The sequence below is a fragment of the Anabrus simplex genome, chromosome 1 (assembly GCF_040414725.1).
Source record: "Anabrus simplex isolate iqAnaSimp1 chromosome 1, ASM4041472v1, whole genome shotgun sequence".
NCBI classification, from domain to species: domain Eukaryota; kingdom Metazoa; phylum Arthropoda; class Insecta; order Orthoptera; family Tettigoniidae; genus Anabrus; species Anabrus simplex.
In genome coordinates, this window is record NC_090265.1 from 779,491,983 (window position 1) to 779,517,244 (window position 25,262).

The following is a 25,262-nucleotide window of genomic DNA, read 5'->3' on the forward strand; positions in this document are numbered from 1 at the left end:
TATAGTACAGAAGACTCTTTTTAGTTCCAACTCCAAGGGAAATTAGAAATAATTTGAATTATCCAAAATGCGATGTAACCAAAACTAATATTTTAACGAAAATATAGGGCACTACTGTATAAATACATACAATGTAATCAGTTCATTATAATGAATATTTATTACAGTATTGTGTATTCTACTGTACCTTAACAACTGCCATGTTGTCCTGTACTGTAGATGAAAGGTTTCCCGTGAAAATATAGTGTATAGACACTAGTAAAACGACAACTTTTACACACAATTTAGCTCATCTAACAATATACTAATTCCATTGACCACTTAAAATAAGTTAGTGATTTTTCGTTTCTTGTGGGGTTTGTTTAGTTTTACATGATAGACAAAATCTTCACTTTGAAACACGTCATCAAACATTTGGCTGAGCTTCAACAAATCATCTTAAAATTCCGACGTGGTCGGCACAGGCTCTTCTATAACGTCGTGACTGCTCTCCTCTTCATCATCAAATGGATTGGAATTTTGTAACAATTCTTGCAGAATCTCGTCTGCTGTCAAATCTTCACATATCAACAGCTAAATATACGTCAGTCTCTACTTCTCGCCATCGCTCAGGTTCCACGTGCATTTCAAGTTCTTCTGCAACAATTTCTGCATCGGTTTCTTTATTTTTGAAACCTACTTTATTGAAACAGTTTGCAGTTGTTTGCTCACATTCCAAGGTTGACCACGTCGCACGTCGGGATGAGGGAAGTGGATGCCCGTAGACAAGCGATGGTCAACGCCATGCCAATCCTACACTCATTGAAAGTCGCAGAGATAAAGGTTAAGAACGAACCTACACCTTTGAACATAGAAAAATGGAGTGTATTAAACTTATTTTTTCCATAGCAATCGAAATGAATACTAAACGAAACTTAGTATGGCAAATACATTATTCCTTAATAACATGCCTACATCTTTAGAAATCATATAAACCTACGCCATTTTATATAAATAATTATTCAAAATGGCGGGATATCATGGCCACTATTTTGCTGTTCCATGATAATTTTCTAACACATGGATATTGTTCTATTTTTTAAAATTATGATCAGTAATGTTATAGTTACAACATGTACTAGGACCAGTGAATTCCATTAAGTATTTTTTTTTTCATGAGGTTATTTTCAACAGTTCATTATTTCAATAATTCTAGTATATCTTCTTCTCTATGAAATATACATGCATGCAAAATTCCATCCTAATATCTTAAAAACTTTCAGAATTATGAGGGAAACAGTTCTGAAAAACAAATGTTACGGGACGAGCAACAAAGTCACCGATAAAGGGCTTGCTTGCGTGATAGCGCTTCACGTTTTTGGTCACAACTTCTAAAGTATTGGAGATATTAACAAAACCCCTGCACTGTTATAAAGAGAAAATATACATTTTAAATGAAAAACTGAAAAATTGCATTTTTGTTCGGTCAAAGCTCTCAACAATAGCGACTACATCACCGTAGGTAGGAAGCTACAATCGAAATAGAGAAACCTTGGGAATTATTTGAAGGCTTCAATTCGAGGAACCGCCACTAAAGTAACTTGCAATAAAATCCTGGCTTCGAATTGTCCAAATTTAAGCTTCGAAATTTAGAATTACAGGAAATACGATGTTTTTTCATTGATTAGAATAGAAAATTCCAGGGGAATAAACTTTTATTCAAATTATCCAATTTTCGAAGTATCCAATGTCGAATTCTGTTGATGGTAATTCGTTCGTAGGATGTAGACGTTAAGCCTTGAGCAGACCCCTTGGTGCTATTCAACAGGAGTAGGCTATGTGCCGGCACCGGGTTTTAGCCTCTCCATTCCTAATATCATATATCACGTCATTCACAACAGATTCATCTCATCTCACACCCGACCTCGTAGAGAAACAGATAACGGTTGAACAAACCTGCTTTGACAGACTGAAAACTTAAAGGTTATATTAATCTCTTCTTACGTATATTATAGGTTATAGATGGTGCGACGCCATATGTATTCATTAATTTATTACGGTAGTTGCCGTGTTTAAGTCAAATTGAATGGGTGACTGCATAAAACGGGCTAACCAACACTTTTTTTTAAAGTGAATTACGTACTGCCATCTATTGTGTAGGTTCAAGCTATCTTGTGAGCTGGACTAACATGAAGGAATCCTGTGTGATGAGATACAAAATGTTTAATTTTATGCTATTCTATTGAGACTAATTGGGAAATTGGGCTAACAAATGTTTACTTAGGAGGCGTAAGTGGTGGTGGTGATTATGTTTTAAGACGAAGTACAACTAGGCAACCATTCTCCATATAACACTAATCAGGGAAAAAAATTGGAAGGGATATGACACTTCGAAAAATTAAGGTATCGACCAAAGAAAGACAAGAGCCACGAAGGGAGTGAAAATGTAAGACTCCCTAGTCCTCGAGTGCACTAATACCGTAGAAGTCGGAAAAGAACAGGAATTGACCAAGGGAGGTCGGATAGGATAGATGAAATGAAAGGGAGAAGCCTGGCACAAGTAAGTGGAAGCAATACCAGGACTCAGCTTTGAGACCCGGGGTCACCAACCCACGCTTCGAAATTCAGGACACTTGGGGCCCCTTTTAGTCACCTCTTACGACATGCAGGAGATACCGTGGGTGTTATTCTACTGCCCAAACCCACGGGGGATCAGGAGGCGTAAGTATCTAGTTCCTAGCCATACATATCTTACCGGGCGAGTTGGCCGTGCGGTTAGAGGAGCGCGGCTGTGAGCTTGCAACCGGGAGATAGTGGGTTCGAATCCCACTGTCGGCAGCCCTGAAGATGGTTTTCCGTGGTTTCCCATTTTCACACCAGGCCGCTTCCTTCCAACTCCTTGGCCTTTCCTATCCCATCGTCGCCATAAGACCTATCTGTGTCGGTGCGACGTAAAGCTACTAGCATACAAATCTCCCCTGCGACAGGGATTTTGGGTTGATTGAAAAAAGAAGAGGGCTGTTTCTTGTGACTTGTGCTGGATGAATGGATAGATTTAGTAAAAAGAGCTCTTTCAAGTAGGAAAAATGGCAAGTGACATGTTTGGAGCACTTAACTTTTGTCAGAAAAGTACCAAAGACAATGGTATCTGTAAATAAGCAAAGAGTACTACTTAATAAAGTTTAAAGTATAATATTTTAAAAACATGAACCATATAAGTATTTTTTAAATATTCATATGGTATTGTTGAGGTTGGTTGTGTTGACATTAACAAAAGGAACAGTATTGGTGGTGAACTGCCACAAGAGTATAAGGTCAATAAAGCCAGCAATGTTTAACTCTGGAATCGTACTCCGGGGCACTAAGTGTTCGCAAACCCTATAGTCTCCTATCTCCGTACTTTCTCAGCTCGTGCACTAATTCTAACGAGGGACGACTGCTTGTATATCAAAAATATGTTTGGGGCATACTGTTCCCCGGTGTACGGTTAATGGATCTTTATTTCTTTGTAGCGAATTTGGTTTTTCATACATTTTTAACATACCGTATAGATTCCCAATATGGGACAAGAATACGAACACCTGATTGAAGAAGACATTCTTCATGGAATTTAAGCAATATCTACTCAAGGAAAGGCTATGAGTGGACTAGAATGCGGTTGTTGTTATTATTACTGTCAATAAGATTGCTCTTGTTTCAGGAAGGTAATTGTCATTTAAAATGAAAATGGAAATGAAAACCTACAACTTGTTTTCCAGTCATTGACCTGGTCAGGGATGTAGTGAATGAAACATATATAGGCTGTTATTACAATGGGATCGCCACTCCCAAGGTGATTTTATTAATGAGTGATAAATACTATGAGTGCCTTTGCTGGCGGGACCTAGTGTTTACAGTGCACTATGTCTTCTGGTATGGGCTAGAGCAATCTTGTTATTTTCATTGATCTGTCTCAGCTTTATCCTTGGCTTTGACAAAATGAAAGTGACTGAGGTATGAGTGATGCTAGTAATACCATTCCTTCTGCAGCAAGTCCCTGCTATGAATGGTGTGAAAATATTGCTCATAGGGTCGGTTGGTGCATGCATTTCGGTGGGCTTGGCAGACTGATATGTAATAGCAACTTCCGGCTCGGTGAGGAAAGCAACGGGAAACTACCTCACTCCTCATTTCCCTAGTACGCCTCTTCAGTGATGCCTAGGCCATCTATGACAACTGACGGCGGAGCTGTTGAGGATCCAACCAGCCTTCGGACTGAGGACTAAACATACATACAAATACTATGAAATGATAATTAATTTCAGAAAGTATTGTAAGCTGATCTGGAAAACATTTAAGGAGAAGTCTGAAACTGAGTAAACAGAAGCTGATAAAATTTTAAGTTATGTTATAGTTTGGGATTATAGCATGAAGCAAGTCTGGTATTACCTGACCAAGGCGAGTGGAGTCCTGCACGGCACAGCGCCACTAGTAACGAACATGACGTCATCGCACTACAGTCAGCCAAGGAGAACAACTGGAGCACTAACCAAGACCGGTTTCGATTAGTGGCAATATGCATAGGTTGTATGTGATCGCGGTTACAAGTTTAAAGTAATAATTGTGAAATAATTACTTCGAGTCTGCTTGAGATCGTACTTCGTGATTTTCAATACTGATAACAACGTATTTGAGGTATTTGAATCGCTAGGTGTTTCTACGTGGAAGCTCAAAAATCCTGGAGGTTAATTATTTCGTGTTTGCACGTAGTGCCGTAGAGGTTAAGTGTTTGTTTATCATTGTGTTTGAGTGGTGTTGTTAGACAATGTAGTTTAGCATGGATCGTTCGCGTTGTGTACTTTTCTGTAAGTAAGAAAAAATAAACAGATACACGGGGGTTTATCTAAATCAGTCTCAATGTTCTCAAGCATGTCAAAGAACTTCACAATGCAAGTGTTGAGGCAGCATATTATCTAACAGGGCTAGCGAGCTAACGGTCTTTAATTTTGCACCAGTGATTCTATAATGCATATTTTCAATATTTTTAGTCATTCGGCAGCCACGCCCCCTTGCTTCTGTGATCACTGGAAACATGGCAGATGTTTGTCCAATTTACTTCAGCCAGGCAGCGCTTCCGCCTCTGTATGTTATTCTAGTTCGTTGAACCTGACTATAATAACCTATATGGTATTTCGGTGCGCTGAGCCAACGTCACAGCACTAGTTCACATTCTTTCCGCGGATCCACTAGCCTTGGTCAGGTAATAATATAAAATCAGCCGATTTTATCAAGAATTTAAGCCGGCAACTTCCAACGTTAGCAATAGTAATATGAATTAGAATTTATGGAAATCTTACTTCGAAATGCTTTTAGAAGAGAGATGTGTTCATTGCGATGTCCTGGAACCCACCATCCCGCCCGCAGAAGCACATTTACTTTTATAACCAAATACTAAGCAACAGTCTTCATTGTTTATGCCTGAAGTACAAACTTGCATTGCTATTCGCCAACGTAAAGTTGCATGTGGCGCCATAGTCGTCAATCGTAATAACCAGATTGTATTGCCAACCCGCGCAGAATAATAGCACAATAAAATACTGCATTGAGAGCAAACAATGCTGAATACAGGATTGGAATACTTTTATATGAAAGTCACTTCAGTGTAGAGGTGGATATAGAGCAGCATTCGTGCACCCGTTGCTGTAGGGGGAATGAGCTCTTGAACAGGGATTCGGCAAGGTATCCCAGGAAGTGGTGTTTTCTCCTGCCGAACCCTGTAACTGAAGAGCTGCCAAATCACTGGTCTTGTCCATCCCTACCCTAATATATCCATAGCAATGGTATTGTTCAACCCTAACCAATCCAGACCAATGGTCTTGTGCACCGCTACCCCAACCTATAGAGACCAATGGTCTTGTGCACCCGTACCCTAACCAATCCAAGTGACAAACACAGATGAAGTCACGTCCCAGGAGATTGTCAAGATAAGTAATAAGGTTGCAAATTAATTTTATGATATTAAAACATTATCCTTCTTTGCATTTTAATTATTTCAAAGTGATATTAGTGATTTCAAATTCTTTAATGAAATACTACTGATCGTGATATTAAACTACTAGTGAGTATAATTCAGTATTGTAAAGCACGGTTGATAGGGTCAATGATGTAGGGATGAATATTTGGGATGATGTGTTAATTTGCATGAGTATATGGGGAGGACAAGACAAGAATTTAATTGAATTAGGATGTGAAGTGATGAGAATATTGAATTGTGTCACCAAAATGATGAAATGAAAATATATATGCGTATTAGGAGTTAAGGTTGAATTTATTGGTGCATGCTAATAAATTACGTATTAACAGCGTCTTCAGAAGTATATTAAGTTGTTTGAACCTGATGAAGTGATTTTTGTCGATTTTGTTGAGGAATAACGTTGTCTCGGTAGTTAAAGTAAATTAGTACTTGTGTAGATCGTAGTAATTTTGTTTCAGCATTTTTATATATCGAATGAAACCAAAGACTTTAAGAACGAGAGTACATGCGGGAAATTGCTCCAGCATTGCATTTTCATGTATTCTATGAATTTTACAGCTATTTATTCCAAATGCTTATCAATGTGAATTGCTACTTATGTGGAGAATGCACAGATTCTGCTGACTTGGGTCATCAATTTGTATAGTTATCTTCTTGTTGTTTGCAAAGGTTAACATCATTGGTAATTCCAAGCCTATTTTTCACTCAAGTGTGATGTTTACGGATGACTTGTTCATGAAAACCTCACTTTAAATTGTGTTATATTCGATTATTTCAAATAGTTTACGTACTTAAAATATCATTTTCGGAGGAATTATGTTGTGATATCTGAAGAGAAGCTATCATCTCAAGTACCAATGAGGCTATTGGTATCAAAAGGACCAATCTCCAATTTTCGTCAAAATTGAGTTACTGACACCATTGTACTGTACTACTAGCTCTCTACTGAACTGTGTTGTTGTTTTTAGCAAATAATAACAAAATCCCATCCTTTCAGGGGATAGAAATACAACGTTGCTTTCGAACAGAACATTCTCCGCCATCTGCTGGAATCAAGTGGGACAGTCTCCACAACAACCAATCAACACTTTCCGTTCTGGTCATGTGAGTGCTACCATACTGGTTCAATTTAGTTACAAAGTGTGACTGACCTGCTGACCTCCCGAGGCTGAGTGGAAATTTTTGAAAAGTGGTACTAGGACTAGAACGGGGTCCACTCAGCCTCGGGAGGTCAACTGAGAAGAGGAGGCTTCGATTCCCACCTCTACCATCCTCGAAGTGGTTTTTGGTGGTTTCCCACTTCTCCTGCAGGTAAATGCCGGGATGGTACCTAACTTAAGGTCGCGGCCGCTTCCTTCCCTCTTCCTTGTCTATCCCTTCCACTATTCCCATCCCCCCACAAGGCCCCTGTTCAGCATAGCAGGTGAGGCAGCCTGGGCGAGGTACTTGTCCTCCTGCCCTGTTGTATCCATGACCGAACGTCTAACGCTCCAGGACAGTGTCCTTGAGGCGGTAGAGGTGGAATCCCTCGCTGAGTCCGAGGAGAAAACCAACCCTGAAGGGTAAACAGTTTAAGAAATAAAGAAAGTAAACGAGTAACACTGACGCGGGGTGTCAAAAAGTGCGATGTAAAAGTAGGAGGGGAGACAGCACACACTAACATGTCCATGTTCAATACAAATAAAAACCTTTCCATACCTGAAATAAACCCCGTGGAAATATGCGCAAACAACTACAGAACTAAACTGTGAGACGTTTCGAAGCTTTTGTCATCCCATTTTTGTGAAAACTGGAAAACGCTCCCCGAGCTTCAATGCTATATGGATGTGCTGCACACAGCAGAAAGAGAGGATGAAGGCGGCGAGATACTGCAAGATGACTTTTCCGTGAAAATATTTACGATGATCACTCTCTTTAGATGGTTTAATTTGAGTTTCGACCAGCGTTCATCATTAGCTTTGGCACTGTAATCCAAACCAAAGAATGTTGTAGGCAGTTCTAAAATTACATATCAGTTATTTTTAATCTTTACATTATTTCGTTGAAGTAGGTGTATCCAAAATTGCAGGGCACTTTATTACAACGGTTAGCCTTAGTTTACAAATTTCTTCTCATTTTGTTTTACTGACTTTCTGAAAGATAAATTCCTTACACTATTTTTAAATTTATTGCACCCTGTAATGAATGTATTGGTAACCGGAATGTTTGTAAATCTAAATACCAATGTGTTTCATGTTGTTGTCATGTCTTCTGTTTTTCCTTACAGATAATATTATCAACCACTTTTCTTAACAATATTAAATGAACGTACCGTGTAGTGCCATGGAGTTTAGTGTGAAACGTATAAATAAAAATATTATAATGACATTTGTACTAAAATAAGGAGTGTTGGTTTCCCAATTCTGGATGTTATCAGAAACAGCAATCTCCATGTGTGTTGATATCAAAAAGAGCAATATCCACGAAAACCGTTCAGTCTGTATCAGAAGAGACAACCTCCAAAATAAACATTAAAATATATATCATATGCTTGTTTGCTTTGAATATTCGTATATATAAAACAAAGCAGATAGAGTCAATAGAAATGCATTACCTAACAAATTACTCCTACTGTAAAATGCTGGAAGGTGGAGATTACTCCTTTTGATACCAATAGCCTAAAATATTCACTCTTTTATTTGAAGTCCGTACTTTCCAATATTTTGCTTGGAATTCTATAATTAATTCAAATTAATTAGTTCAATTAATTATCATATATATCGTTTCAATCGCATTGATTACCGGGCGAGTTGGCCATGCGGTTAGGGGTGCACAGCTGTGAGCTTGCATCCGGGAGATAGTGCGTTCGAGCCCCACTGTCGGCAGCCCTGAAGATGGTTTTCCGTGGTTTCCCATTTTCATACCAGACAAATGCTGGGGCTGTAAGGCCACAGTCGCTTTCTTCCCACTACTAAGCCTTTCCTATCCCACCGTCGCCATTAGAACTATCTGTGTCGGTGCGAAGTAAAACAAATTGTAAAAAATAAATCCCATTGATTTCAATTTATATTTAAATCATCTTTGTCATTCGGAATTTCCTTAAGGGAATCTTTTTTAATGCTCTGAATGATGTTTTCGAAACGTGATCGTCCACATGTCCTTCATCGAATATGAATTTAACCTAGAGCCATTTATTTGAAGGATGAACGTTCCTTTGTTTACTGTTAACTATTAGTTTGTTGTTTACTTTGTTTCATAAATAAATATAAGAATTCCTAATACATCAATAGTTATCATTTCATAGATTTGGAAATTATATTTATTAATTCTCCTGTGAGTCATATCCCTGGAATTAGATTATATTTTCCCTTCGTGCTTCAGATGAACTTATTTTCACGTCGGCAGAAGAATTAATGAGATCCTGGGTATGGCTAGAACTGGAAATCCCATCAACCCACAGATAAATCCGTCTTTCTAGTGCGTAATGTACGATACCCAGTCAGTCTAAGGTCTGGAATATGTGACGACTGTCCAAAGAGTCTAAAATCACTATTACCTGCGCTGAATTAAAGATATCCGTGATCAAAAACCATAAGCTAGAGTTGTGCCCAAATTTTCCAATACCCACCTTATAACAGAACCAAAAACCAAGGTAGTTTTTTTTTAAGTAACATTTTTATTTTATTCCATTACCAGCGATTACAGTGCTGTTCTAATTTGCAAATATACAGGCTGACCCAAAAGTCCGCTAACATTTGACGAGGCAATACTTCACGGAATATTTCTGGTAGAGAGATAATAATTGACACACATGATTGAAATGACATGGGGTTCCATAGACACCAAAATAAAGTACACAAATAGGCTAACAGATGGCGCTGGAGAGCAACACGTCAGTGATGCCGCATGAAATCAGTGTACGGTATAAAACGAGCTGTCGTGAGAGAGCGGGCGTCAGATATGCCTGAAACCGCATTGTGTCATGCTTAACCTCGCCGTTCCCTCGACCTCAGTCCGTGTGATTGTTGGTTGTGGGGTTACCTGAAGTCGCAAGTTTACCGCGATCGTCCGACCTCATTAGAGATGTTAAAAGACGGTAGTTTCTCACCATACCTACGAATTTTTACAACATTTCTGGATGATCCACTGTCGGATAAAACAGTTTCTGCTGTGAGTACATCTACATAAATCAAGCAGAATGTCTGTCTGTCTGTCTGTCCGTTCCTTATACAAGGTGGAGATTACTCCTTTTGATACCAATAGCCTAAAATATTCACTCTTTTATTTGAAGTCCGTACTTTCCAATATTTTGCTTGGAATTCTATAATTAATTCAAATTAATTAGTTCAATTAATTATCATAAATATCGTTTCAATCGCATTGATTACCGGGCGAGTTGGCCATGCGGTTAGAGGTGCACAGCTGTGAGCTTGCATCCGGGATTTTGTACACTTACAATTCAGGAACCTATGGGTAACGGCATCTACAAGAAATTTTAACAGTCCTCTCCATTCCCTAAGTTTAGGCCCTTTGGCACATTAACATAGGCTTATACAGAGTGTTAGGTTTATACCTGCAGATATTTCTTCTAGCAATAGAGAACGATGTGACGAACCACTATATATCAAACTTTTAGTAATCCTCCGAAGTTATTTTCGAGAGCAAAGAGATACGATGTTTTTAGAATAGGTAGTATGCCTTGTTCTTGTGAATGAATAGCTTTCCTTTGAGAACAGGCGAGTCACGCGCCATCCGTGTATTACTGTAACAGCTGAACGCTACCTATGCAATGCACGAGATGTTACGTAACATACTTGTCAAACTGATTTTATGTTTAAGAGCAACTGAACTACGATAACAACTGAAGGCGGTTACTACAGTTGTGTATGCCATGTTACGTTACATTCTCGCCAGACTGGTTTTGTTCTTGTTAGTATTTAGTTTCTGTCTTAGGGACTTCAGACAACCCTGGACATCGGTTCCGGACCCTGGAGATGTACCAAATTCTCAGCGTTAATACTGGTTAATTTGCTGTTACGTCCTTTAGGGGATTGGGATATCTGTGGTCATCAGCCCCGTGGGATAGTGAGTATGGAAATGACCTGAAAACCTGTATTGGTGCGGGACCTGTACGAGCGTGTGATATAATTATTGGTTGGGATAGGCGCACCTGGACGTGAAATACAGTACGATCCCCGTTGTGCATTGCGTAAAGGTAGAAGAAAGATGGCAGTTCCTTACGAAAGCAGTCATGGGATAGGATGTCCAAATGAGTAGCATCGGAATTGAATTATCGAAACACATCGAAAGTTTGGTTTCAAAGGAATAATGGACATGTTATACAACTAAATAAATTAAACGTACCTACATTTCGTGCCTCCTTCCGGGCTGAGTGGTTCAGACGGTTGAGTTGCAGGTCTTTTGACTCAACTTCACAGGTTCGAACCTGGCCCAGTCCGGTGGTATTTGAAGGTGCTCAAATACTGTACGTTAGCCTCGTGTCGGTGGATTTGCTGGTACATAAAAATAACTCCTGCGGGACTAAATTTGGGCACCTCATCTTCTCAGAAGACCGTAGAAGCCGTTAGTGGGACGTAAAGCATTTAACGTTGTTATTATTATTATTATTATTATTATTATTATTATTATTATTATTATTATTATTATTAGGTCATTAAAAGCTGAAATACGTGGAAGAAAATAGTAAAATATGCGTGGTTTAAGAGGAAACAAGTTGAAATGTACGTCACGTGAGGCAGCATCGGTCGCACTAGTTACCTACAGATTACTATGCGTAAGACGAGAACCAGGTCAAGCTCGTGGGGATGAGTCAGCTGTAATCTCGTATTGTGTATAAACATCAAACATACATATCAACAAATCTAAGAAACATAAACAAGGTTACACGTTAGAGACATGTAGCTATTAACCTGAACGCCAGGCCGACGGTCGCTTTCAGGAGTACAGATGAGTTATCAAATTAAACACAATTCACCGATGTCGAACGTATCTAAGAAGATTTCGCCACAACTACATCCTACATTTTACTATGACGGTGCTAATAACAAATCGCAGCAGATTACGCTACTGGTGTTAAGATGATGTCGGTAGAATACAGTATACCTGTTAAGACATACGGCTGCAGTAGAAGAAGGGGAAGAAGAAGGTAATGAGAGCCACATAGTCAAGCAGGACAGAGCCGAACAAGGCGCACATTAGTGACACAGATATAAGAGCGGCTTGGTCGTAGGATCTACAGTCGCATTAGTAATAATAATAATGTTATTTGCTTTACGTCCCACTAACTACTCTTTCACGGTTTTCGGAGACGCCGAGGTGCCGGAATTTAGTCCCGCAGGAGTTCTTTTACGAGCCAGTAAATCTACCGACACGAGGCTGACGTATTTGAACACCTTCAAATACCACCGGACTGAGCCAGGATCGAACCTGCCAAGTTGGGGTCAGAAGGCCAGCGCCTTAACCGTCTGAGCCACTCAGTCCGGCAGTCGCATTAGTAACACTCTGTTGTAGAAAATAATGAAGTAACTTAAAATAATGAAGTAACTTACAGTAAGGGCTCCGTAATTCCAGGTGGACGGTAACAAGAATATCTCGAATAGAAAAGCGCGGATTTGCGAACGTATACGAAAACGCCTGTGTACCAAAAATGTACCTATGTTAAACATTACAGTACAACCGTTTAGAAAACAAAAACATACAGATCGCCTTACACTAAAAGATATTTTAAACTTTCTTTGGTAAATTAACAAAACAAACTAGGAAAACGTCTTAAGTTAAATGTTAACTTATAGTTCCTATTTCAGTAGTGAAGAATATAAAACAATCACTTTATTGAATTTTTATACGTGATGATGATGATGACGATGATGATGATGATGATGAATGCTGCTTTAAGGTCATCGGACCTTAAAAACGCAAAGTGTCTTCTGTTTTAACTCGTAGTGAATAAGAAACAAAATATAAATTGCTCGAAGCCTTTCCCGATAGATTCATGGAGGGCGCCCCGTGTTCTGTTCTGCCACACGATACACAGCAGCATATCATGGTATTCGTTGTATTCATACACTGGCATTATTCAAATACTACTACTGATGCTACTACTACGGAGTAACTCGCGTACTAGTACGGACAATAGTTCGCATCTCTGACAGCTGTTATTCAGTTCAAGGTCAGACAGACAGCTCATACCTCTAGTCCGGTTTCATGTACGGGGCGAGGAACCCGTCCAACCACATCCCCGTCGCTAGCAACAGCAGAAACCGAAGCGGCACGTGACAGTTCTAGTACTTTTGTCGATCTGCTTACGTGGAATATTCTCCCACAGTGCGATTTCAATATCATGGATTTTTGGAAGCCCAACTCGCCGTATGCAGAAACACCCCGTGTTGACGTGTACGCAAATAAAGTTTATTACGTCAACGAAAGAATGCATGAGATAGGATTTCCAAGTGAGTAGTATCGGAATTGAATTGTCAAAACACATCGAACGTTTTGCTTCATACCAATAAGGGACATGTTATAAAAATAAATTAATTAAACGTACCTCCTTTTCGTGCTTCCAAACGAAAAGAACATGTTTGTAAATTAAAGCATTCTAGCTTACTGCTGCTTTTGCAGTGCCAATTAAGGTATCAAAATAAAACGTTGCCAGGCTGAGTGGCTCAAGACGGTTCAAGTGCTGGTTTCATGAACTTAACAGGCTCGATCCTGGCTCAGTCCGCTGGTATTTGAAGGTGCTCAAATACGACCGCTTCTGATCGGTAGATTTACAGGCACGTTAAAGAATACCTGTGGGCAAAATTCCGACATCGCGTGTCTCCATTGGCACGTAAATATTTATTATTATTATTATTATTATTATTATTATTATTATTATTATTATTAATATTATTATTATTACTGGACGAGTTGGCCGTGCGATTAGGAGCGCGCGGCTCTCAGCTTGCATCCGTCGAAAAGCCACTAGCAGTATTATTATAATAACTGTGTTAGTCTATTATTATTAACTATATTGAAAATAAAAGTTTATCGCCCTAGTCAAACTTCGTAGCTCGTAATCTGTCAGAAAACACTAAAGAAAATAGTGAACTTTTCTATTTGCTATTTGCTTTACGTCGCACCGGCACAGATATGTCTTACGGTGACGATGGGATAGGCAAGGCCTAGAAATTGGAAGGAAGGAGCCTTAATTAAGGTACAGCCCCGGCATTTGCCTGGTGTGAAAATGGGAAACAACGTAAAACCATCTTCAGGGCTGCCGACAGTGGGGCTGGAACCCACTATCTCCCGATTACTGGATACTGGCCGCACTTAGTGAACTTTTAACAAGTCCGAATTATTATTAATATTATAATTGCAGACATGTCTCCGAAATTACCGAAACATGTACTTACGAATTGTTTTACGTCGCACCGACTCAAATAGGTCTTACGGCGACGATGGGAGAGAAAAGGTATACAAGTGGGAAGGAAGCGTTCGAAGTCTTAATAAAGGTACAGTCCCAGCATTTCCCTGATGTAAAATGGGAAACTACAGAAAACCATCTTAACGGCTGCCGACAGTGGAGTTCGAACCCACTATCACCAGAATGCAAGCTCACAGCTGCGTGCCCCTAACCGCACGACCAACTTACTCGAAGCTCTAATGCCGGTCTGAGTAGCTCGGACGATAGAGCGCTGGTCTTCTGATCCTACCTTGGCAGGTTCGATGGCAGCTCAGTTCGGTGGTATTTGAAGGTGCTCAAATACGCCAGTCTCGTGTCTGTAGATTTACTTGCATTTCAAAAAATACTACGGTACAAAATTATGGCATTTCAGCATCTCTGTAAACCGTGAAAATTAGTTAGTGGAAAGTAAAGACATTATTATTATTATTATTAGTAGTAGTAGTAGTAGTAGTAGTAGTAGTAACATTAATATTACGGATGTTTGAATTAAACGGGTCCATTACAGTCATCATTTTACCTAACGGCACTTACTGCCCAGTAATTGGCCTTCTGTCCGCCTCTGTGGTATAGTGGTTAGTGTCATTAGCTGCCACCATCCGGAGGGCTGGGTTCGATTCCCAGCTCTGCCACGAAATTTGAAAAGTGGTACGAGAGCTGGAACGGGGTCCAATAAGCCTCGGGAGGTCAAATGAGTAGAGGTGGTTCGATTCCCACCTCAGCCATCCTGAAATTGGTTTCTCGTAGTTTCCCACTTCTCCAGGCAAATGCCTGGATGGTACCTAACTTAAGGCCACGGCCGCTTCCTTCCCTCTTCCTTGTCTATCTCTTCCAATCTCCCCATCCCCCCGCAAGGCCTTTGTTCAGCATAGCAGGTGAGACCGCCTGGGCGGGGTACTGGTCATTCTCCCCAGTTATATCCCCCGATCCAATGTCTCACGCTCCAGGACACTGCCCTTGAGGCGGTAGAGGTGGGATCCCTCGCTGAGTCCGAGGGAAAACCAACCCTGGAGGGTAAACAGATTAGGAAAAAGAAGATTAAGCCCTCTATTACAAATGCCCGGCGGCAATTCCACAGTAGCTCTTTTTCCTTCGAGCAATGTTCACGCATGGATGCAACTACGGTTTTTGAAATTTGTCTCATTAATAACAATTTGACGGAATACTGATAGCCTTTTCTTTCTGTGTCCACCGTCCTTTCACTGACCTGAAAAGTTTATGAATAAGCCTAGACAACTCGCATTGTCTATTGTCAGAAATTCATCGTAGACTGTCGCAATAACAGCACAGAAATGTTGCGCCCATTTTCATTTACTTATTAACTTTCATTTTGTCGGCTTGGATCACTGAGTAATGCCACTGACGTCTTATAAATCACACACAACTGCACAACACTTGATTCGCATATATGTGCTGATACGGATCTTCGACGTCACTGTAAGGATTCTGTGTACTTTTCACACAGAGTACCCTAGACCGGTTTTCGAGTACAGTAAGTGGCCTGGCTCTTGAGTCAACCTCTCCTACTTGCCAAGCCTTTAGGGGAAGTGCACAACAACATGTGTTGGCCTGCGATAAGAAACAGGTTCAACAAGCCCTATACTCTGCTACTGTACTTCCACTACGCTTGAACAGAATGACATAACCGGCGTATCCTGCTACGGCCGTTCAAAACACATTAGGTCCTGAAATATTTGGCTCAGTTATGGGAAAACTAATAGGACAAGATAAAAAGTACATAGCATATATTTTGAGATGTATTTTTCTTTGCCGACTAGATTAATATCTGCACGTATACCCCTAACACCCGGTATAGGTGAAATATCAAATTTGTCCTATAAGGTCGAGACAAAGCTCATTTTAATCTTCACGACACGTAGAACAAAACTCGCTTAGGCCCTATGGGCCCCGAAAACCGTCTTTTAATGACCTAAAACTAACCGTTGTTGAGATTTTGTCATCACACTACCCCGCTGTAGGATCTGATGAAGATATGACCATTCGTAACCATTGCAACGTCAGCTCAAGGATTCTACAGTAGAATACAGGCCTGGTGTTCGAAGTAGGCACGTGCATAAATGTAGGCTAGGCCAAGGAGAGTTTCTGATACACATAGGCTAAGAATGTCTAGAAAAACGCACAGTGGGGGTAAGCCAGCCCCAGAGGTGGAAGCGGGCAGTGGGTTGCATATACAAATAATTGAAAATAGTGTTGAATTCATGAGTTTCGGGGTCGCTGAGATGAACAGTGACATTACAGTACAACTAAACAAAAATTATCTACAAATAAGACATGAACTTAAACACATAACAATAACTCTTAAACTACAAAATAGATCTTAAAATATCGGTCAACGTCAGAATAAATATATCTACAAAAAATCGCTTCACACGTAATTGAGAGGTAATAAAATACCTAAAAGTAAACAATCAATGAAATGCCAGGCAGTGCTGGGTAATAGAGCTAATTATTCAATAATCTGGAGCTTCCCTGATTTGAAATACAGTATCACGCTTGTGAGTTCTGAACATAGGAATTAAGAGTTAATACATTGCATAGTCTGAAGTGTCACTTGTTACTCACTCTGTCAGCAATCTTCTTTTTCAAGAACGGCTTGAAAAGGGGGTAGATTTTTCCAACGAGCGGACGAGCATATAAAATGTGGATAGCCTTCGGCCGGATAGGAAAGGCTTTCTGAAAAAGAAACAACAGATCTTTACCCAAAAATATAACCGTCACAAATAGAACATTATTTTTAGTCAAGGAAAAGTAGTTTGTGGTTTGTTGATATGATCGCAGCCACAGCACCTCCAGTCCAAACCTCCTACAACACAAACCTGAAGGAACTTTTACTACTAGGAGTTACTCCTCCTAACTGGTTGGCCGCCAGATTTCCCAAGCCATAAACTCTGTCCCCAAACTCCAAGCAGCCTACCCCAGTACCCTTCACAACGACATACCATCCTGATCTCCGCAAAATCAATCACACCCGTGATCTTCTTCATAAAAGTCCCTCAATCACATTCAGGCATCCACCCGATCTTAAAAATATTCTCACTTGGCGATGAACCGCACCAACTTCCACCCTCTTCTGGCTCATTCCCCTGAGAACACAGCTCCTGTAAAACTCTCCATTAGCATATACCAAGCACCACTTTCACCACGCTTTAGCCCCAAACGCAGTCGTCATTACTGCACTTCATCCAACATCATACACCTGTTTTTGTTGTTTTTGTTGTTTTTTGTTATTTGCTTTACGTCGCACCGACACAGATAGGTCTTATGGCGACGATGGGATAGGAAAAGCCTAGGAATGGGAAGGAAGCGGCCGTGGCCTTAATTAAGGTAAAGTCCAAGCATTTTCCTGGTGTGAAAATGGGAAACTACGGAATACACCTGTTTCAAAGCAGACACTTACACCTCACCCACTAACTACCCCTTTAAGGGGGGCCATAATGAGTGTTGTAAGTCTTAAAATTTTCAGCCGATATTCTCCAAATTTCATGAGTTTATTTATGTTGCCAAAGTTAAGAATATTCTGAAATTTGGAACATTTTGAATTCATGTTTTCAGATTTATAATACACGTTATAAAAATAATTTGAATAAGTTAATAACCCTTTGCGAACATTTTTTTGAGTTTTTAATTTGAAGCTGTTTGTGGCAGTTCTTAGGGGTATGTGAATAGTTATTGTTCTTCTTCTTATTATTATTTTATTATTATTCGAAAAATGCATTATTGATGTTATTATACTATTTTTCACACTTGTTTTAATTATTTTTAGAAATTATCGAATTCTCATACTTAACTCGAGATATCTCTGTCAGATATCGTTATTTTTCACAATGGACGTAATTTTTTATGCACGCCACATGGTAGTATATGCATGCTAAATTTCAAGACAATCAAGCAAAAACTGTTGCACTTACAAAATTTTGTATACTGAAAAACAAAGTTTTGAGAAAAAGCTAATTCTATATAAAATTACCGTAGCTAAATGAGAACTAAAAAATACGTACCGCTAACAGTAATGATCGATCTATGAATGTTGAAAGCTAAGAACTGTTTGCATATTCCATTATGGTAAGTCACATCATATATGAGTTTTAATTGACTGATTCCAATTTAACAATTATCGGTAAATCATGAGTTTTAATTGACTAATTCCAGTTAACAATTATTGGTAAATCTAACACTATGAATCCAAGCCGAACTTTTGAAGAATGAAATATTCTTCACAAAACATAAACTAAAATAAAAGGCACATGCGGTGGGCGTTTTCTGCTCGACATGATTTGTCGTCTGTAGCAGGGAAAGGGTTAGTTTTAATATTTATAATGTTCCTTCGTGTACATAGCTACAAAAACCGTCCACACAGATGACAACACAGACCAGCACGCCAGAAATTGTTGGAAATTCAAAAGCGTAATTATGAAAGACAGTGAAATTCCAACGGCATTCATCGATGAAGTGGGACTGGTCTTTCGAAATAATTTTTAAATACCTCAGCTGAATATTTTAAAATGGCCGCGCACGAAAAGATATTATGTCGCCATGTGCCTTAACGAATGGAGTAACTTCTCGCTCAAATATCTCAATTTTGCTTTTGCTTTTTGGATCATTTTGGCTTAAAAACTGAGTAGGGTCTCTCCTCAACTCACAAGAGTGTCCACTTGTCATCTTCTATGTGTACGTTCCTCATGTTTATATGGCATGTCCCAAAAACCAAACCCCATAGTGCAACAACCCCGAAGGGCCATGGCCTACAAAGCGACCACTGCTCAGCCCGAAGGCCTGCAGATTACGAGGTGTCATGTTGAATGGTAGGTCACTTTCATTAATATCTGTGTAAGAACAAGTACCTACCTGTGCAATGAAGAGGAACTTCTTGACCAAGGGTAGAGTCATAGTGGCGGTATGAGCTAGAGATGCTCCACGGAAATCAATTACAATTACTGCATTCAGACACGTATCTTCTAATGTTGCAATGAGCTCGGCCATCAGAGTGAGCTTTACAGCTCTTGAGAAGTCAAATATTTCAGGGTTTGGATCCAAGGCCTTGAAGAAGACCACTCTGCTCCCTTCAGGGGTGAGTTTTGGAAACGGGTAGCAGAAACTGTAGAAAAATAATGCTTCATGTTACTGAGGCTTCTCCTACAAGTAAATACGAAATTCATGATACAGTAAAACTTCTCTTAAAGACAGAACACAAGGAAAGAGACGGTGTTAAAAAAGAGAATGTAACACCGGATATTCGAGGGCTGTAATTAACGTAGTGGCAATATTGATAGAACGCAATATTTAATTAACTAATAAGTACAATTGCATTACTTTCCTTCAGTGTCTACTAATGTCGGGAAGCCATCGAGGACCGTTGGCAAACCGTTCTCTGTTGAAGACAGAGACGTAGTGCCCTACTGCTCTGAGTACAGATATCATGCCAGGAAATCGGCAGCCTCAGAGGGGTTCCTTCAACTTTGGAAACAGGTCGAAGTCACAAGGACTCATGTCTCGTGAATACGGAGAGTATTTTAAGACCTCCCAATACCACAGTTGACATTGTTTGCGATATGATAACGTGCGTTCTCATGCAACACGATAGAGCGATCGTCTCGCAATAAACGTGGAGGTTCGCGCCACATAGCCGGGCACATTTGTCGCTCCAGAAATCGGCAATAGTAGTCATTGTTGACAGTTTGTCCCTCAGGCAGAGGATGCGTAAGAATAACATCCTCGTAGTCGTATACAACGACCAGCATAAGCTTAAACCGGCTCGGTTCCTGTCGAAATTTCTGTGGACGTGGCGAACCTGGATGACGCTTTAATTCACGTCTCATCAATGGCGATAATACGCTGCAGAAATGCGTCTCCTTCGTTGTGGTATCTGTCTAGGTGGGCGCCAAAAGTTGCATACCGGTACCATTTCTGTACGTGGGCGAGTTGATGTGCAACCCAACGGGACGCAATATTCCTCATGTTAAACCATTTCGTCAGTATGTACCACACCCTTTGATGACTGAGACCAACGTCTAGGGATAATTCGCTGACAGTCCATCGATGGTCTACGGAAACGAGACCACCCACAACGTCAATCTGATCTTGAGGAACGGACAACAAATCCACAGCTTCATTCCGACCCGCACGAAACGCCCTGCCCATCCTGCAACCGTCCTACGCGCCACAGACTTCACGTAATCCTCGACAACATTTTGATGCATTTTTGCCAAGGACAACCTCTATTTTAATCCACAAACTCTGATCACCTTTTGAAAACATGCTTTAGGGTGGCGAAAGAGACACTCTTCACTTCAACACCACACAGCAACAACACTCCCAACTGGATACCCGTCAAATGCACACTACACGTAGACAATAGTCCCACCTGACCACTCACATATCCTATTTGCGCATGCCCGTTCTCTTATGAGTGTCACTACTTTATTTACAGCCCTCGTCCGAATAGAAACTATCCAACAGGAATATGGAAACACATCATATGTTTTCTCCGACATTAGTGCATTTTACTTAAACCTGAAAGCTTTTCACTATCCCGGACACACTAGTTCAAAACATACACTATACCATACCTGGTAAAAAGTACATACTAATAAACAAAGAAATACATGTGTCGTTCTACAAGATTCTATCAAAGCATTTCAAATTATGCGCATATAAGTACAATATTGTTTACGTTGTGTAAACTCGTCAGTGATTATGATTTCGTAATATTATGAAAAAATAATGAATGTACAGTGAGTGTCTCTCATCGGTTGGTCAGCAGGCGCGCCCAGCTCATCTGCCTCCCATTTGCTCATCACTTCCCGTTACACAGCGCAGTGACAGCACGGGAATGCCCGCACTTCGCAGTTCAGGTCCGTGCTTAGAACGTGGATTAAATGTTGATCTGTCACTCCAACCGTTCTCGAGTTGTGAAGTGTTACTTCGGGGTGTAATTCTGATAATGCCTCCACACGTGTACACGGTAGAAGAAAGGGTATTTATGTACCGTACGATAATTATGTGAAGACGGAGTCTTGCAGGGAAGTAGTCAGGCGGTTTATAACATTATTCTCAGGTGTACGCCCCCCTAACCGTGCGGAAACTCGTAAACAAACAGGTAATCACACATTAAACTTAACTGAGGAAAGTTTTGAAGACCGTGTCATTAGTACGTCACGGTCTCCAGATTCAACTGTTTGTTACTTTTATTTACGGGGAGCTTAAAAAATAAATTGTATGCAATAAACCTTCACACATTGGACGAACTGAAAGAAAATATTTGGAGAAAAATAGCCTCAATTACGGAAGACGAAATTATGCGTGTGAATCGGAGTTTGCTAAGACGATGCCAGAAATATGTGGATGCAGGAGAACATTTCCAACATCTCCTGTCATAAGGTACGGGCCTATTTTCTTAATTCTTGATTTTAATTGTTACCTCATGCCATGTACGGATACAGTGAGCGAAGTGATGTCCTTGTTGCTACGCCGTAGAGCGGGGAGTGATGAGTCAACGGAAGGCACATAAGCTGGCCGCACCTGCCGGCCAACCGACAAGAGAAACTCACTGTATTCGTCGTCTGCTATCACTTTGGTATATAAATGGAATACTCTGTACTTACCAGCTGCTATTGGCCACTACCTTCAGCGGCTAATCTTTAGAAGGGGTAGATACAGCTTTCACTGCACCCACACATACACAAGGTAAAATGCACTCATTTGTTAAGAAGGAAGCGATACAGTGTCAACTTAGTTAATATAACTTAAAACCTTTTCAGTCTGTCGAAACTATTTAAGAAAAGACTTGATAGGGAATCTGCCACCTGGGTGACTGCCCTAAATGCAGATCAGCGGTGATTGATTTGAAATAAACATTTTTCTAAAAATATGTGTTACAATGGTTAATGGCTAGTAAAATAACTAATGTTGGCAGAAGTAAGGAGGACATAAAATGCAGACTAGCACAAGCAAAGAAGGCATTTCTTATGAAAAGAAATTTGCTCACTTCGAACACTGATATAGGAATTAGAAAGATGTTTATAAAGACTTTCGTCTCGAGCGTGGCATTGTACGGAAGTGAAACGTGGACGATAACTAGCTCATAAAAGAGAATAGAAGCTTTTGAAATGTGGTGTTAAAATGCTGAAGGTGAGATGTATAGATCGAATCGCGAATGAAGAGATACTGAATCGAATTGGACCGGGCGAGTTGGCTGTGCGCGTAGAGGCGCGCAGCTGTGAGCTTGCATCCGGGAGATAGTAAGTTCGAATCCCACTATCGGCAGCCCTGAAGATGGTTTTCCGTGGTTTCCCATTTTCACACCAGGCAAATGCTGGGGCTGCACCTTAATTAAGGCCACGGCCGCTTCCTTCCAACTCCTAGGCCTTTCCTATCCGATCGTCGCCATAAGACCTATCTGTGTCGGTGCGACGTAAAGCCCCTAGCAAAAAAAAAGAATCGAATTGGTAAGAGGAAATCGATTTGGCTAAATTTGATCAGAAGAAGAGGTAGAATGATAGGACATATCTTAAGATACCCAGGACTTGTGCAGTTGGTTTTTGAGTGAAGTGTAGGCGGTAAGAACGATAGGGGTAGACCAAACTATGAATATGACAAGCAGGTTAAAGCAGATGTAGGATGCAGCCGTTACGTGGAAATGAAAAGTTTAGCACAGGGTAGGGTGGCATGGAAGTTGCATCAAACCAGTCTATGGACTGATGACTCAAATAACAACAACAACTACTACAACAGCATGGTTAATAATGACAAATATGTTAAAAATTGATTTCAAGTATTTACTTACCAGTATTTCCCACCTATATTTCTTGATTTTCAAGGAAAAAGAGGTTACTTTACATGGTTCTTGATCATGAGTCATGAATCATGACCTCTCTAGAAATTATGTCTTTTACCGTAATAGGACAGTAAAAATATGAACAGGAAGCTATAAAGGAATCCTCAGTACGTACTGTCAGCATTTACAGAATGTAGAAAGCTACTACTTAAAATGTGCCTCTGTGGTGTAGTTTCCCACCTCAGCCATCCTGGAAGTGGTTTTTCGAGATTTCCCACTTCTTCTCCAGGCAAATGCTAGGATGGTACCTAACTTAAGGGGATCTTACACCTTTGAACATAGCAGCAGCAATGGCAATGAATACTAAAAGGAAGCTTCGTACGACAAACGCCTCGTTCTTTAATAATATGCCTACATATTTATAAATCATATAAACGTATGCCACTATGTTTAATTAATTATTAAAATGGCGGTGTATCATAGCCGCTTTTGCCGTTTCCCTGATAATCTCCAAACACATTAATATTTTTCTATGATTCTTGTTTATGATGATTAGTAATGTTATAGCTATAACATGTTCTAGAATCAGTGAAGTCCAGGGAATATAAATATTTCTTCATGAAGTTATTTTCGAGTAGTCATTATTTCCGGTCATTTTACTTTGAATTTCTTTTAACTTAACCAATGAATCTAGCTCAATAATTCTAATATTCTTCTCGATGAAATGTCCATGCATGCAACATTTCATCTTAAAATCTTTCAGAGTAATCAGGGAAACGGTTGTGAAAAACAGAAGTTACGGGAAACGAACAAGAAACTGACCGGTACAGGGCTTGTTTGTGTAACAGGGCTTCATATTTTTGGTCATAACTCCGAACGTGTTGGAGATATTAACACAAATTTTGCATATTTATGAAGAGGAATATTCAATTTTAAATGAAAAATAAATTGAAAAGTACATTTTTGGTCGGTCAGAGGTGTCCCCCGATTAAGGCCACGGCCGCTTCCTTCCCTCTTTCCTAACTATCTCTTCTAATCTTCCCATCTTCACAAGACCCCTGTTCAGCATAGCAGGTGAGGCCACCTGGATGAGGTACTGATCCTACACCCCAACCCGGTCTCACACTCCAGGACACTTCACTTGAGGCAGGGATCCCTCACTGAGTACGAGGGTAAAACCAACCCTGGAGGGTAAATGGGTTGAGGAAGAAAGAAAGAAAGAAAGAAAGAAAGAAAGAAAGACTACCTAATGTTTTTTAAAGTAAAATATAACAAGTTTGGCACCTGTACTCACATACTGTCGATAGCGATCTGTAGATCACTGTCCAGAGGGTCTCTGTTTCCTAGAAACTCTGGGGCACACGTCTTCACAGAATACATGAGGTCAATCGTCTCCTTTACTTTCTCCAGTCTGTTCTTACGAAATATGAGCATGTTCCTCAAGAGCCTATCATCTGTAACAGGAGAGCAACCTAGAAAATTACAAGTATATTACACTACTGTCCATTGAAATTGTAGCACCAGTAAAGACACACCAGACGGACCTCACTGTAAAGCACAGTACGACAAATTCAAACCTGCCAACATTTAGAAACTTTAAAATAGGAAAAATGTTTAATTCTTTAATTTCATCACATATATTGCACCACGGTATAGGTTAAAAAAAAAGGACAGGATAAAAGGCATACATATCTACAGTTACAATGCAAACTGAGCATTAAATTTAAAATATTAAACTAAGAAAACATAAAAATCGTTACAAGAAAATGTACGTAATCATTCTCATTTATGACACATACATTATAAAAATATTTATATCACACCGACACACCCAACAAAACGCATAATAGTTTCCTTTATTAGACTGTAAAATGAACGTAAATTTAATTTTATAGGTACCGGTATCTCTGAACACTTGGAGATAAAGTTTGTTGTGGTTTTTTGGCCATAACGTGAAGGGAAAATATCAGAAATTGTCACCGACACAACTCCCTGAAATACATTATTAAAATTACGAACTAAGAATGAACACA

General features: G+C 39.9%; 1 protein-coding gene across 2 annotated transcripts in view; it reads right to left on the reverse strand.

Annotated features, from left to right (window-relative positions):
* LOC136873280 (alpha-tocopherol transfer protein-like) overlaps window positions 1-25,262 on the reverse strand; it is a 145,188-nt gene that overhangs the window by 63,054 nt on the left and 56,872 nt on the right. For both annotated transcript variants that reach the window (XM_067146692.2, XM_067146694.2), the window contains 3 exons: window positions 24,524-24,683; window positions 19,302-19,551; window positions 17,019-17,129 (listed from right to left, as the gene is read on the reverse strand). In XM_067146692.2, coding sequence (XP_067002793.2) covers window positions 17,019-17,129; window positions 19,302-19,551; window positions 24,524-24,683 — 521 coding nt within the window. The remainder of the gene's footprint in view (window positions 1-17,018; window positions 17,130-19,301; window positions 19,552-24,523; window positions 24,684-25,262) is intronic.